The sequence below is a fragment of the Amphibalanus amphitrite genome, unplaced genomic scaffold, assembly GCF_019059575.1.
Source record: "Amphibalanus amphitrite isolate SeventyFive unplaced genomic scaffold, NRLGWU_Aamphi_draft 000378F_arrow, whole genome shotgun sequence".
Lineage (NCBI taxonomy): Eukaryota > Metazoa > Arthropoda > Thecostraca > Balanomorpha > Balanidae > Amphibalanus > Amphibalanus amphitrite.
Window position 1 is genome coordinate 584,243 of NW_024881872.1, and position 12,254 is coordinate 596,496.

General features: G+C 50.8%; 1 protein-coding gene across 1 annotated transcript; it reads right to left on the reverse strand.

Annotated features, from left to right (window-relative positions):
* Positions 1-5,255: 5,255 nt before the first annotated feature.
* Positions 5,256-5,939, reverse strand: LOC122389991 (ras-related protein Rap-2b-like). Its single transcript, XM_043382550.1, has one exon. The coding sequence runs from the start codon at positions 5,843-5,845 to the stop codon at positions 5,300-5,302; it is 546 nt and encodes a 181-aa protein (XP_043238485.1). The 5' UTR covers positions 5,846-5,939; the 3' UTR covers positions 5,256-5,299.
* Positions 5,940-12,254: the final 6,315 nt, after the last annotated feature.

Genomic DNA, 12,254 nt, shown 5'->3' on the forward strand with positions numbered 1-12,254 from the left:
CCAGAGATTCGCCAGCGTCACCCCTTGACGGCCATCTCGGTCACGTTTAACGGCCGCTGAAGACAAGTTTGGTCATCACCGACAGTTGGAATAATCACGGGACACAACTCATACGTGGCGAGTGGGGCGGCCATTCGACGCCCGCGGCCGTCGTCATAAGTTCTGTCACGATGACTTTGATGTGACCATGACCTTGACACGTCCTCTGATGCAGGTCACGCGGCGATCGGTCAGCGGAGGGGTCAGAGAGGTCACCGAGGGGAAGGGTACCGTGACCGTTATGGTTACCGGGCCGGTCCAGGGGGGCGACTGATTCTATCAGGTGACGCGCACTCTGCCGTGACCCCACTGCAGGGGCTAGCGGTGCGTGCGACGCTGCGACCGGCGCGGATCCATGTGATGCACGGGCGCGCAGAGGCAGAGCAAGACCGTCGACCTCGAGACAGCCTGTCATGTATTTATAACCGCCAATGTCCATCATAAATCCCCATCGTCCATCGCCATCGTCCGCTCCCCATCACACCGTCCACCGTCTATCGTCTAAGGGTCTGTTCCAGTCGCACTTCCAAACACCTCTTAACTCCTCCAAGATTGCTTCCCTGTTCAAGTGGCAGCTCTAGCCCCTAAAAAGCCAAGGAGGACCCTGCTCTTACCTCCTCTATCTCGCTCTTGGAGGAGTTTAGAGGTGTTAGGAAGTGCGACTGGAACAGACCCTGCCTATCTCTCACCGTCCAGTTCGTCAGTCATCCATCGCCCATCACCCACAGCCTACCGCCTCTGTCCACATCATTCATCATCGTCCCACGGCCGCAATCTGTCCCGAAACTGGCCCTGCCATCGTCGCCCCGTTCGATGGTTAGGGAAGGCTCAATATGTCGGTTATATGATTCACCCGCACTGTCCTCAAAATTTATAATTGCCCGACCCGTATGCGACTGCACGCACGTTGTGATGCATTGAGATCGTGGAGCAGAGGCGATCATCAATAGCAGATTATAGGTTTGATAGTGCTGCTGGAGGGGTGTGTAAGCGCGGCCTGAAGTAAACTGAGGTTTTTGGGATAGTCCGACGAAAACTCCTTCAACCGAGCATTACATCCGATCTGAGTGCACACTGCACACACACAGGATGGAGATAGCTGTACTTACCTTTAACGACAGCGGCAGGATTACAGAGATGGAGGAGGCAGCAGATCAGCGGCAGACGCCGCTCCCTGGTGACGAAACCGATACAGCCCAGGCCAGATGCACCGGCACGGCCAGCGGCCAGCAGCCGAACGCTGCACATGCACGGGAACGTACCGGCCCGCGGCGGCTGGCACTGAGCTTCCCCATTCCCGTTCCAGCTGATCCCCATCCCCTCCCCAAGCGAACTCTACTCCACTCAGCCTCACAGCTGCGCGTAGAGCACCACTAAAGCGGATCACTCATATAGCGACATGCCTTGGAGTTGACTGGCCAAATGCGCCTTGCTATCAGACCACTCTTCAATATTGTCAAAACAGATCCTGTCTCGAACGGTCTCAGCAATCAACAACGTCTCTATTTGGGCCGCGGCATTGGATCGAACCGGCCCCCCGTTATCAATCCCCACATTATAGCCCGCTACCTACAAAAGGTGCGTCCACGGCGGACAGAAGGTCGTCCCGGGCTGCCCGGCTGGCGTCATTCTGGGTTAACGACGGGCGTGTCCTGGCGGACGTTTGAAGGGTGGTGGTCCGCATGTGATAATGTCACCGCGAGCACAGCCCACTGGGCACGGCCCGCCCGCTGCCCACAATGACACCGCACCACGCCGGGGTGAGCGAGATTCAGCCAGATCAGCTGAGCGATACTGGGTTGACAGCGGCACAGTTCTCAGTTGGTTAAACCAACACAAGCGGTAGCCCAGTGGATCTTGTATCAGTAATATCAGTGAGGTCAGTCCCGGGGTAGCATTGAACAGCGATCCCAAAAGGCGGTCATCAGTCAATGCTGTGACCGATCGCTGACTTGTCGGGAGCCACGCGGCCACGGTAACGCGCGAGCTCCACAGCCCAACCACCGCCGTCTAACGTTCAAAGACTTTCTGACACGTCAGTGATTGATACGAAAAAAAGCCGACATGGCCGATCCAGCGACCAGGATCTGTGACGGATTCAACGTTTGTGCTGATGCCAGACAAGATGCCATTCCGCTCAGCCGACCCAATCGCACGGCAGACGACCCCTCCCCACCCTCGCCGCGAGTTCGAAGTCTCTCAGGTCGTGGGGGCGACGATGATGGCGGATCGTTAGCGAACTGGCCCGGGAAATATATCGGCCGGCGATAGCATCAATCCGTCGCCGGTGCCGCCCGCCGAGAGAACGCCGATATTGGGGGTCGTTTATCTCGCCAGAGAATACCGTGCTTCATTTCCGCTGCCGGAACCTGTCGGTTAGACGCGCTCAACTCCGCAATCGCTAAGAGCCGCGCTGATGGACGGTCCCGGCCGCCGCCCGGGCGAGACCCGGAGCTCGCAGTGAGGTGAGAGCATGGCGGAGCGGTTGGCCGGCACTCCATAGCAGTGGGGACTCGGCGGGCACGATATACCAGTCCAGCTAATTTTTAGTCCTTACTCCAATTTGTGTTCCTAGATCGAATTAAAATATTATGTTGCAATTACAATACAGGCACCCATAAAAAATATTCGCCATTTAGGCCTGATCAGTGATCACTGATCGATTACCTATCGATTCCTACCTCTGATAGTGATCAAGCCTGTCCCAACAACACAATTACTAGCCAATGATGTCCATTGACCAGCCGGCGATACCAATCACTCTACCTGACCCTGATCACGGACCAAAGTCTGGTCAGCGACCTATCTACCTCTGCCCTTCCAGTGACAAGCGTCCGAGCATGCTCGATCGTAAGTAGGCCTTCGCTGCTTTGTCCGAGACTCCAAGCAGCAAAAGCAAGTAGCAACTGTTGTGTATGCAGCCTGAGCCGTCAAAAACGAACTCTCTAGCTGTCAGAGAACGATCCAGCCGCCGGAGATGGTCCATCTGGCGGTTAGAGACCTTTCAAGTGCTCATAGACAGTCCTCCATCAGAGATACAGTCCTCCCTCCTGCCCGGCCGAGCCGTGCTGCACGGAGGGTCGCGGGCCGCCAATGACCAGCTATAAACACGTCCGAGCCGCCGCGCCGGTGACTCACGTGCTCAGCACGGTGCAGCCGCCCGAGGCCAGGCCAGCCTGCAGGCCGGTCACCGGCCCCAGCCATCGCTGACGGCATCCGACCCCAGCGGCGACAATGTGACAGCAAGGCCAGCAGGGCTCGTCCGTCATAGGTATCCACGTGGTCGTATATAATCCGGCTACAGTCTAAAGCGGGTAGGACACTGTCAGGAAGGAAACTGTCAGACTAACCCACTGACCTTAGCCAGTAATATGTTCTACTTCTAAATGGACTGCAAACAGCAGGCGAAGCTGAAATGCAGCTGTCGAGAAGTTAGTGCAGCAGATGCCACAGCCGCGCCAGTCCTATCTCATACTCTCACACCGCATTCGTCACCGAACCGCGATGGGCGACCTTTCCGCCTCGAGAGGGGGAGGGAACGGACGGGACGGCGACGGAAATTTATGAAACGGTCACCAATTACACCTCTCGCGCCCGGCCCTGATCTCATGTCAGTGTCGCCGTTTTTTCACATACGGGCAGGCGGCGGGCGGGCTTCAGAAAGAGGACATCAAACAGCAAGGGAAGGGTGTCCAGAAGATTGAGAAAGACAGCTGGGTCGAAGGGGGCGGACAGGAGCTGGAAAAGGGTAGGAGCGACTAATATAGCCAGATGTTAGAAAAAAAACTCAGGCGGTATAGGGCGAGGCGCAGCTACCCATGAGGGATCGGATTCGGGCAAGGCCACATCAAGTGGGCGTGACTCGGGCGGGCTAGGGCGCTCGAAACGTTGGGGCAGTGTGGGTCACAGGAGGCGGGACGGAGGGAAGGACAGAGAGGGAGACGGGGAGGACAGAGTGGGAGAGGGAAGGACACCGAGAGAAGCGGATGAATCACCATGCAGCAGCGGCGGCGGCAGCGGCGAGATGCAAACAGGGCGCAGCAGGACGGCCAAGGCCGCCCGCTCGCGCCACATGGGACCATTACGGTCCGATGCCGTCCGTCATCCGGCCCACCATTACACAGCCCAACAAGGCACCTGTAAACAACGGAGAAACGCAGACGAGACAACCGGGGTCGCTTTCTACCCATTTTGAGACATGTTCTGAAGCCCACAGGACACGACAAACGCCGATATTTCAAGAGCATAGGCTACGGTAGCCGATAGCCATTACACGCAAGACGCGGGAGGACTCCGCGATAGGCGACATCCATTTATCAAAGAGCACCCCTCGAGTAGATGGTGAGAGCTCGTGTTTGTGTTTGTGTTTGGACTTAAAAGAACCGTTTCAGTTCCGAGGGTGCTTCAGCAAACGTCCATACAGCCCACGAGTCTGGTCACCCCTCCTTCCTGAGGCACATATTAATGGTGCTGATTAATGAAGCCATTGGGCATGAAGGTGCCGGGTGTTCACGGGCACCGCACACTGCTGCGTGCGGTGTGTGCGGTGCGTCCAGCAGGCGTGGGGGTAGGGGATGGGTAGGCGGCTCTGACGTCACGGCTGCGTGCGGTGGACGGTCTGCTGTGGCCAGTCCCGACCGGCCACAGCGATCGCTGTGTGCGGTGACGGAAGGCTGACGTAGGGACGCAGTGGGCGGAGTTTCGAGGCTGTGTGCGGTCCGACCGCACACCGGGCCCGTGAACAGCCCTGGGTCAAATGTCTAGAGAGATTGTCATAAACAAGCATGGCAATGTGAGTTCACATAGGCTGAATAATAAGGTAAATGACCATAAAGACATGGCAATAAAATGACAGGCCTCTGGTAACCAGATTTTTTATGACTCCTGACCTGATCCTTTGACCAACAAGTAATAACAAAAAATAAATGCAAATGAATATTAATGCTTTTTGTTTCAAAATTATAAATTTCAGAATCAAAAACAAATCAAAAGATTCATGCCAATGAGTCAGCATTCCAAGCATCTCACAGCACAGCTCTGTAACAAACATCTCAATCTGCAAACAAGAGCTTATAGCTGAAACCCATAAGACACACACTAATGCTAATTGCTACACATATATGATGACAATGCCAGTAATATCACATAATGTTTAAGAAAGAACTCTTAAATACAGAGAGGGCACAGCCAAGGCACCATGGGTAACACTTACCATGAGACCCAGAAGTTGCACATTGACATGACAGCTGTGACCATGGTGCTACAAGATGGTGCAGCAGCAGCCCGATCCACCTTCATCTTCTAGGCTGTCGTTCATTTCCCGTACAATCTCAGTGAAAACTTGATTTACGTTGGTTTTACTTTTGGCACTCGTTTCAAGAAATGGACCACTCCACATCTGAGCAAGAGCCATTCCTTCTACCGTTGACACTTCACGTTGATGCTCTAGGTCAACCTTGTTGCCAACGAGCATGATAGGTACCCTGTCAGTTCCTTTCACCCTAGCAATCTGTTCCTTCATATTTTTAATGTCTTGAAAGGTTTGATGATTGGTAAGGCTGTAAACAACCAGGAAGCCCTGTCCATTCTTGATGTACAAATCACGCATGCTGGCAAACTGTTCGGTACCAGCAGTGTCCAAAATCTCGAGCACACATGGAGAACCATCCACCTCTATTTCTTTCCTGTAGAAATCTTCAATCGTCGGGTCATATTTTTCCATAAAGTGTCCGGTTACAAATTGGACGGTCAAAGCACTCTTGCCCACACCGCCAGAGCCCAAAACGACAACTTTTAATTCACGCATTTTCAAGCTTGATGGTCCTTCACAATGATACTAAAACAGTCTTAAAAATTTCTCTTAATCGACTGACACACTGGCGCAACGCCCACCTACACACCACTCATCAGAATTAGGGAGCGCGAAATCACACAACCGCACCACACCCCCTCCATCGCGGATGTGCAACAGGCGGTCAAGGACTCAGGTGATCTGAAACTCTTCGAAGTTGAACGATAACGTGACGTCATTAGTTCCGCAGCTCTGATTGGTTGTCGTTTCTGGCACCTGCAGAATAGTGATTGAAAATTTTTCAAAGAATGATAATATCCATGAGCTACATACTGCTTACTCTTTACTTTTGGCCAGTTCCTCTTCCTGAGTGTCACCTTTTTTTCCTTTCAAATATCAAAAATATACATATACCAATTTCGTAAACTTCAATCTTTTTTCATGAGAACGGACTAGTGACGTAAGAAATATAACATGTCTAACACAAATGATGAGACAAAACAGGTGTGCAATAACGACGCATGCGGCAAAAATGACGCCGTCCGTTCAAGGCTATGAAATGGGTATGAAATCGCCAAGATTCTTACGGAAATGGCTACATTTTAGTCCAGGTGACAACTGACAAGGAGATAACTAGATAAAGTCCTGCAGTTTCTATTGAGCTGGTTCCGATTACTCAGGTTCCAGGATGATGTCAGCGACCGCAGATGCCCTGAACGCCCTCAGTGCGAGAGCTAGCGCAATGCCAATGCCAATGACACTAAGGACTAGATGGCGCTCGTGAATAGCAGAGGGCGCTAGAGTAGCATTAGAGATGGCGCTAGTGCAGCAGGGAGGGCGCTGGTGTAGCAGGGGAGAGCAAGATTAGAGGACTAATGTGGCTCTACCCAAGACCCTAAAGCTCTACCAACTTGGCTCTACCATAGAAATGGCTCTACAATGATTCCCTCCCCCCTGAATGTGGCTATGATGGTGAGGGTGCCATTTAATTTGTAGACTAAGCGAGTATCCGGACTCCGATACATTGACAGACAGACAGACAAAAACTTTATTCCAGACCATATTGGTCCATAAAAAACCCTTCACATCATAAAAAACACACACACAAACACACATGCTAAAAAGACACACACTGCAGCCTAAACACAGGGGAGTTAGGACATACAGCTAGTGCTGGACGGAATCCTGTCGGCTGTCAGCTTCACACGGGATGGGACGCCACTCCTCATGAGCGGGATGCGACAGAGGAGGTATGTACCAACTTGTCAATTATCCGTGTGGAATAGTAAATGAATGAGTACCGATCAGGAGCCATGTAGGAGTCTCGACTGCAGGGGGGGGGGAGTCTCGACTGACAGCCCTTCCCCCGACTGGACCGATACAACTGCTTACTAACTATAAATGCAGTGCAGCTGCTTTATCGCTCAACAGCCAGCTGTGGTACCTAATAGGATCGAGATCAGCAGAAACAGGGAAGGAACTGAATGTTCTTCAGAGTTCCTAACACATCGGAGTCCACTCAGCTTGTGAGGAATTGTATGTATGTATAAACCAACATTCCCTTGCAAAAGTTCACCCGACGTACGTACCTACTGATCTGAGATACACACTACATACTGTATAATCGTCATATTATGCCGTGCCGCGACCCATGAGGACAACGCTGAGAAAAACCGAGGACGTGAGGACAGCTCAGCCCATCCGCCGTCCGGTGGCGCTGGTGTCGGTCGACAGTGCCGTCCAAAATCACTCATTAGCTGCACTCGGATCGGGCGGACAGACGCAGACCAGAGCGCCCGCTGGACAGGCTCCCCGGGTCGACTCGCTAGCGACAGACGACCGGGTACAGCGAGCGACTCTGGCTCTCGCCGACTGACGACTCTGACTCGCCGACTCGACTCCGCTGGTATGGAGGTGCGCTGGGCGCGACTGGTCGTGGCTGCGGCGGTGGCAGCGGTGGCCCGGCCCTCTCCGGCTCCGCTGGGTACCGGGGTTGACTGCGAGCTACCTGCCAGAGTCCGAGACAACATCCTCCGGTACCGGCCGCAGGTGGACCGCATCATTGAGGTGAGCGGATCGTGTGAACCAGTCAGCAGCCAACTCGATAATTCTGCCTCACGGGCCAGAATGGAAGCATTGCGCGAGAATATCGACTTATTGGGCTTACACACTGTGCAATCCTGTTTCAGCCCATGAGCGATTTCGCATCACCCAACAATCTTCAGTCTCATACGCTTCAGATTTATAATGGAGTAGCCTCGTTCATAAATTACGAAAAGTTAATTACTGCACAAAGCAGATAACTAGCGCTGGCCTCCTCAGCCCTTTGAAAGTAATCGACGCATGTTTACGTTATAGTGCGGCCTTCAACGTCTAAGCAGTCCAAGCGGCTGCCGGCTGTCCTCAGCGCCAACGGTGCGGCAGGCATTCCACAAAGCACACATGCTAGACCGAACAGAAGTCAGCCCTGGAGGGCCGTGCACTTAACACATGACAAACATGGCCAAGGCCACATGACAAGTAGGTAGGTATTACATACCCGGAAGGATTTTTTAACAATTAGCCCTCGCCGAGCTTTTGAGGTCTTATGTTAACCAATGACAATTAAGATCGTTAAATGGAACAAGGTAGAGTGAAGACCCAAATTGAATGAGAAGCTAGGTAGGTATCCGAGCGTCTGTTTCTTTCTCTTTGCGTCCCGGGCAATCGTCAGAAAACCGTCAAGAGGCTCATCGGGGGTAGGGGAGAGTGGGGTAATTTGGCCGGTGGTGTAAATTGGCCGCCCCCACCTGTACCATGTCTAATAAAAGTGAGTGAAATAACTCTAGTCTCTATATTCATTTGTCATGGGTAGAAATAACTGGAGGACAAATGTCTAAACTTTGGCCCTCGTAGTTTTATTCAAAATTAATACAACGTTAATTTCATTAGGAAGTGGTAACTTTTGCTTCTGTTTACAAAATTGTATAACATGTAGTATTTGGGCTAAAAACGAATTCAGACATTATAGCGCCATTCTTGGGGGTGTTCAGCGGTTCCAAGAGCAATTTCATCTAATTCCGTATAGCCGTGATGACTTTATAGACAAAAATTTTCAGAATGGCAATATGGGGTAATTTGACCGGGACTAGCGAGGCAACTTGGCCGGTGCGCTGATGGTCACTATGCTAGGACGGCCGAGTTTTCATTGTCAATTGTACCATAAATGACATGATTCATGACCAACTTTGACTACTTTGATGCCTTACTTCCGATTGGTCAACTGTAAGAGCATGTGACGTCATCAAAGGTTACCAAACGTTTTTTGCTAATAAATCCTTACATAAAAATGGTACAGCCACACAAATGGTCTCATTCTGTTCAGTTCGCCAAGGCGCATCGAATGATATGCATGATGACCTTGAAATCACGTGACCTTGAGGTCTAGCGACGTGAGGTAACGTGACCTGAGGTAAACCTTTGACCTTGACTTCTCGAGGTCAACACATATATGTTTCGATGCGGACTGACGAGAGAATTACGATGGTACTCGAAGCTTTGGCCTAGCTTGATTACTTCAAAAGTTATTCGTAAAAAACTGTCTTCGCATCTAGAGCCGCTAATTTGGCTATTTTGACCCCTGTGACCCCTGAGTTAACCTCCAAAATGCGGCAAATGCGTCATAGGACACACGTCATTGCTGAATCTGAAGCTGACTCGCAATATAACAGAAAATCCCGGCCGCAAACTTAAACCGGCCAAATTGCCCCACACCCCCGGCCAAATAACCCTGCTAGTGGGGCAATTTGGCCGCCTTGCAGACCTTTGTAATACGTCACAATTTCAATATAAGTAATTACTCTATCATTTCAAGTTCACTGTCCAGTAAAGTAAAATGAATGCGACACCTGCCAGCGTTGAGAAAATGCAGAAATGTGTCGTCAATTTTAACCCGCGCGGGGCTGGGGTCTCCAGCCGAACGCGCGGGGCTGGGGGGGGGGTAAATTTTACCCCCCCCCCCGTTATCTCCCGAACTAATGGTCCGATTTGGAAAATTCAAACGCCAATCGAAAGCTCTCATCACGAACTACTAAAAACATGTACTTAATTTAAAGTTTGAGGTCAAGGTCAAGGTCAGGTCAAGGGTACAAATTGCAAGTTTCTACAGTATCGGCCTTGCACCGTAGTTGCCGAAGAATAGAGTCATGGACTGAGACTGATCGCCCAAAACGTGTTCTTAGGCTACCAAGACAATATTCGTTGCATACAATATCATTCAGAGGTCAAGGTCAAGGTCAGGTCAGGTCAGGTCAGGTCACCAAAAAACAAAATATAGAAACCCAGCCGGCAATTCGCTTGGGCTAAACTATGGCAAACGTCGGGCAGCTTGGGCTTAGCTGGGTTTGCCCACTTCGATCAAAACCAATGCATTTTTTACTTGGGCTGAGCTTGGGCATGCCGCAGCTATGCCCGAGTGTTACCAGCTGCAGCTCAGCCCGACATCCGCCCGCGCAATCAAAGCAGGCTCAACTTGGGCGGAGCGCGGGCTGATCAAGCTGGTTGTCTCCTTTGGCTAACTGGAGTAAAGCCGAAGTTGAGCCATACTTGATCGGCTGTTCACGCATGCGCATTTCTGCGCCAGTCACGTTTTGCTCGGGCTTACATCGGGCTACCGCCAATCGTCGCACAACTAGGGCTAAGCTACGGCTGTCCGGAGCTCGCAGAGCGGGCATACCTCCGGCGGAGCATGGGCTTTAGTCGGCGTTTTTGTGTCATACGCCGACTTTAGCCCAAGCCCTAGCCGACTTTAGCCCGACTAAAATCTCGGGCAAGCCGCACTTTAGCCTGCTTGGGCCCGGAGTAAAATTGCTGGCTGGGAAAGGGCATGTGCGACACATGTTTTATGGGTCATTTTACTCATAGAATTCAATAGACACACTCAATAAGTGATATGGACCACCTCTGGATGAATTTCAGGTCGAGGTCAGGTCAAGGTCAGGTCAAGTGAGGTCAAATTTTGAAGTTGCTTGTTAAGGCCTAAAAAGGTGTCTATCTGATGCAGTTTTTCACGGCGAATCGAATGTTGCTATTTTTGTTTCCGTACGAGGTCTAGAACTTCCAAAAAAGTCATTTTTCAAAAATTTGTGTGTCGTGACGTCATAACATTTTGAATAACTCCCACATTTTTGAACCGATTCTTCTAAAATTTGGTATGTAGGTGCACATAGACCACTTCTCTGACATATATTCCGGTTTTTTTGCTAGACTCAAAATTTTGGATTTTATAATGATTTTCCCAAAAAAGTCAGTTTTTTGAAAAAAATTAGGCCAAAATCCAAAAGTTTCAAAAATCCGAGATAGCCATTTGATAGACAAAGTAAAATTACGTATAACCTTTTTTTTGTTACGTCTTGATTCCTTTAAAAATGAAGATGTTAGCGGCGTTTGAACTTTTGCCGTTTTTGAGGCGAAAATGGCGAACATGACGTCACGAAAACGTCAATTTCTCAAAAATTTCCGACGGATTTCACTCAAATTTTCAGGGGACGTGTCAAATTGATGTAAGAAAAGGTACTGAAAGTTTGGCGGCGCTGCGCGCCGCCGTTTTTGAGATATCGCAAAAATTCGCGAGGGGGGGTAAAATTTACCCCCCCAGCCCCGCGCGGGTTAAGCTACATCGTTTTCTAAAAAAAGCGGCCAAATTACCCCACTCTCCCCTACTCCTTTTTCGGCCGGGGAAGGATCATTATTTTTTACACAAAATGTCATTTTAATTTTGTCCTTGTCCTTAAATTTAAAAACGTTTTAAACGTCTGTCTGTAGCATGGAGACGTTTAAAATGTTCAATTTTGAAGAGACCTGTCCCGAACGTTCTGCTGATCGTGTTGCCCCAGTAGGTACACACCTAGGCATTATAAGAGGCCGATTTATTCGTGTATTTTTTTTGGCGATTCCCAACCACAGTCATACAACTTTTACCGAATACCTAGAACAGGACTTCACTGAAACGCGTACAGCACTTAGTTCGGCGTGCGTAGCTTTGCAGATGTCCCGCGCGTTCCGAGTAGGAATGGGCATATGCACCACTTAACCATCGCGGAAATCCTTGAATAGGTATGCCAAACATATCGTCACATCGGGAAGCGTGTCTCAGTCTGTCGCGCCTGCGGATCGTCAGTACCGGATGACAGCGTAAACACGGCAGAACTGACGCCCCGCCCCCGCCTCGTGACCTTGACATACCCCAGGGAGCCCGGGCGACTGAGCTCCGCCTCGTGCCCTGCCGTGCCCCGGGCGCGTATTCGCCAATTGTATTACACGAATCGGCCCATCAACTAGCGACATCTCTAGTGCGACGTCATAGCCATGCGCCGCGACAATGCATGCATTGAGGCTAGATTTGAGTTGAGACTTTTTTGAAATTGTATATGGCTATCAACGTGTA

Excerpts from the sequence above, each read along its gene's own strand:
- LOC122389991 (XM_043382550.1), bottom strand. The coding sequence starts at position 5,845 with ATGCGTGAATTAAAAGTTGTCGTTTTGGGCTCTGGCGGTGTGGGCAAG.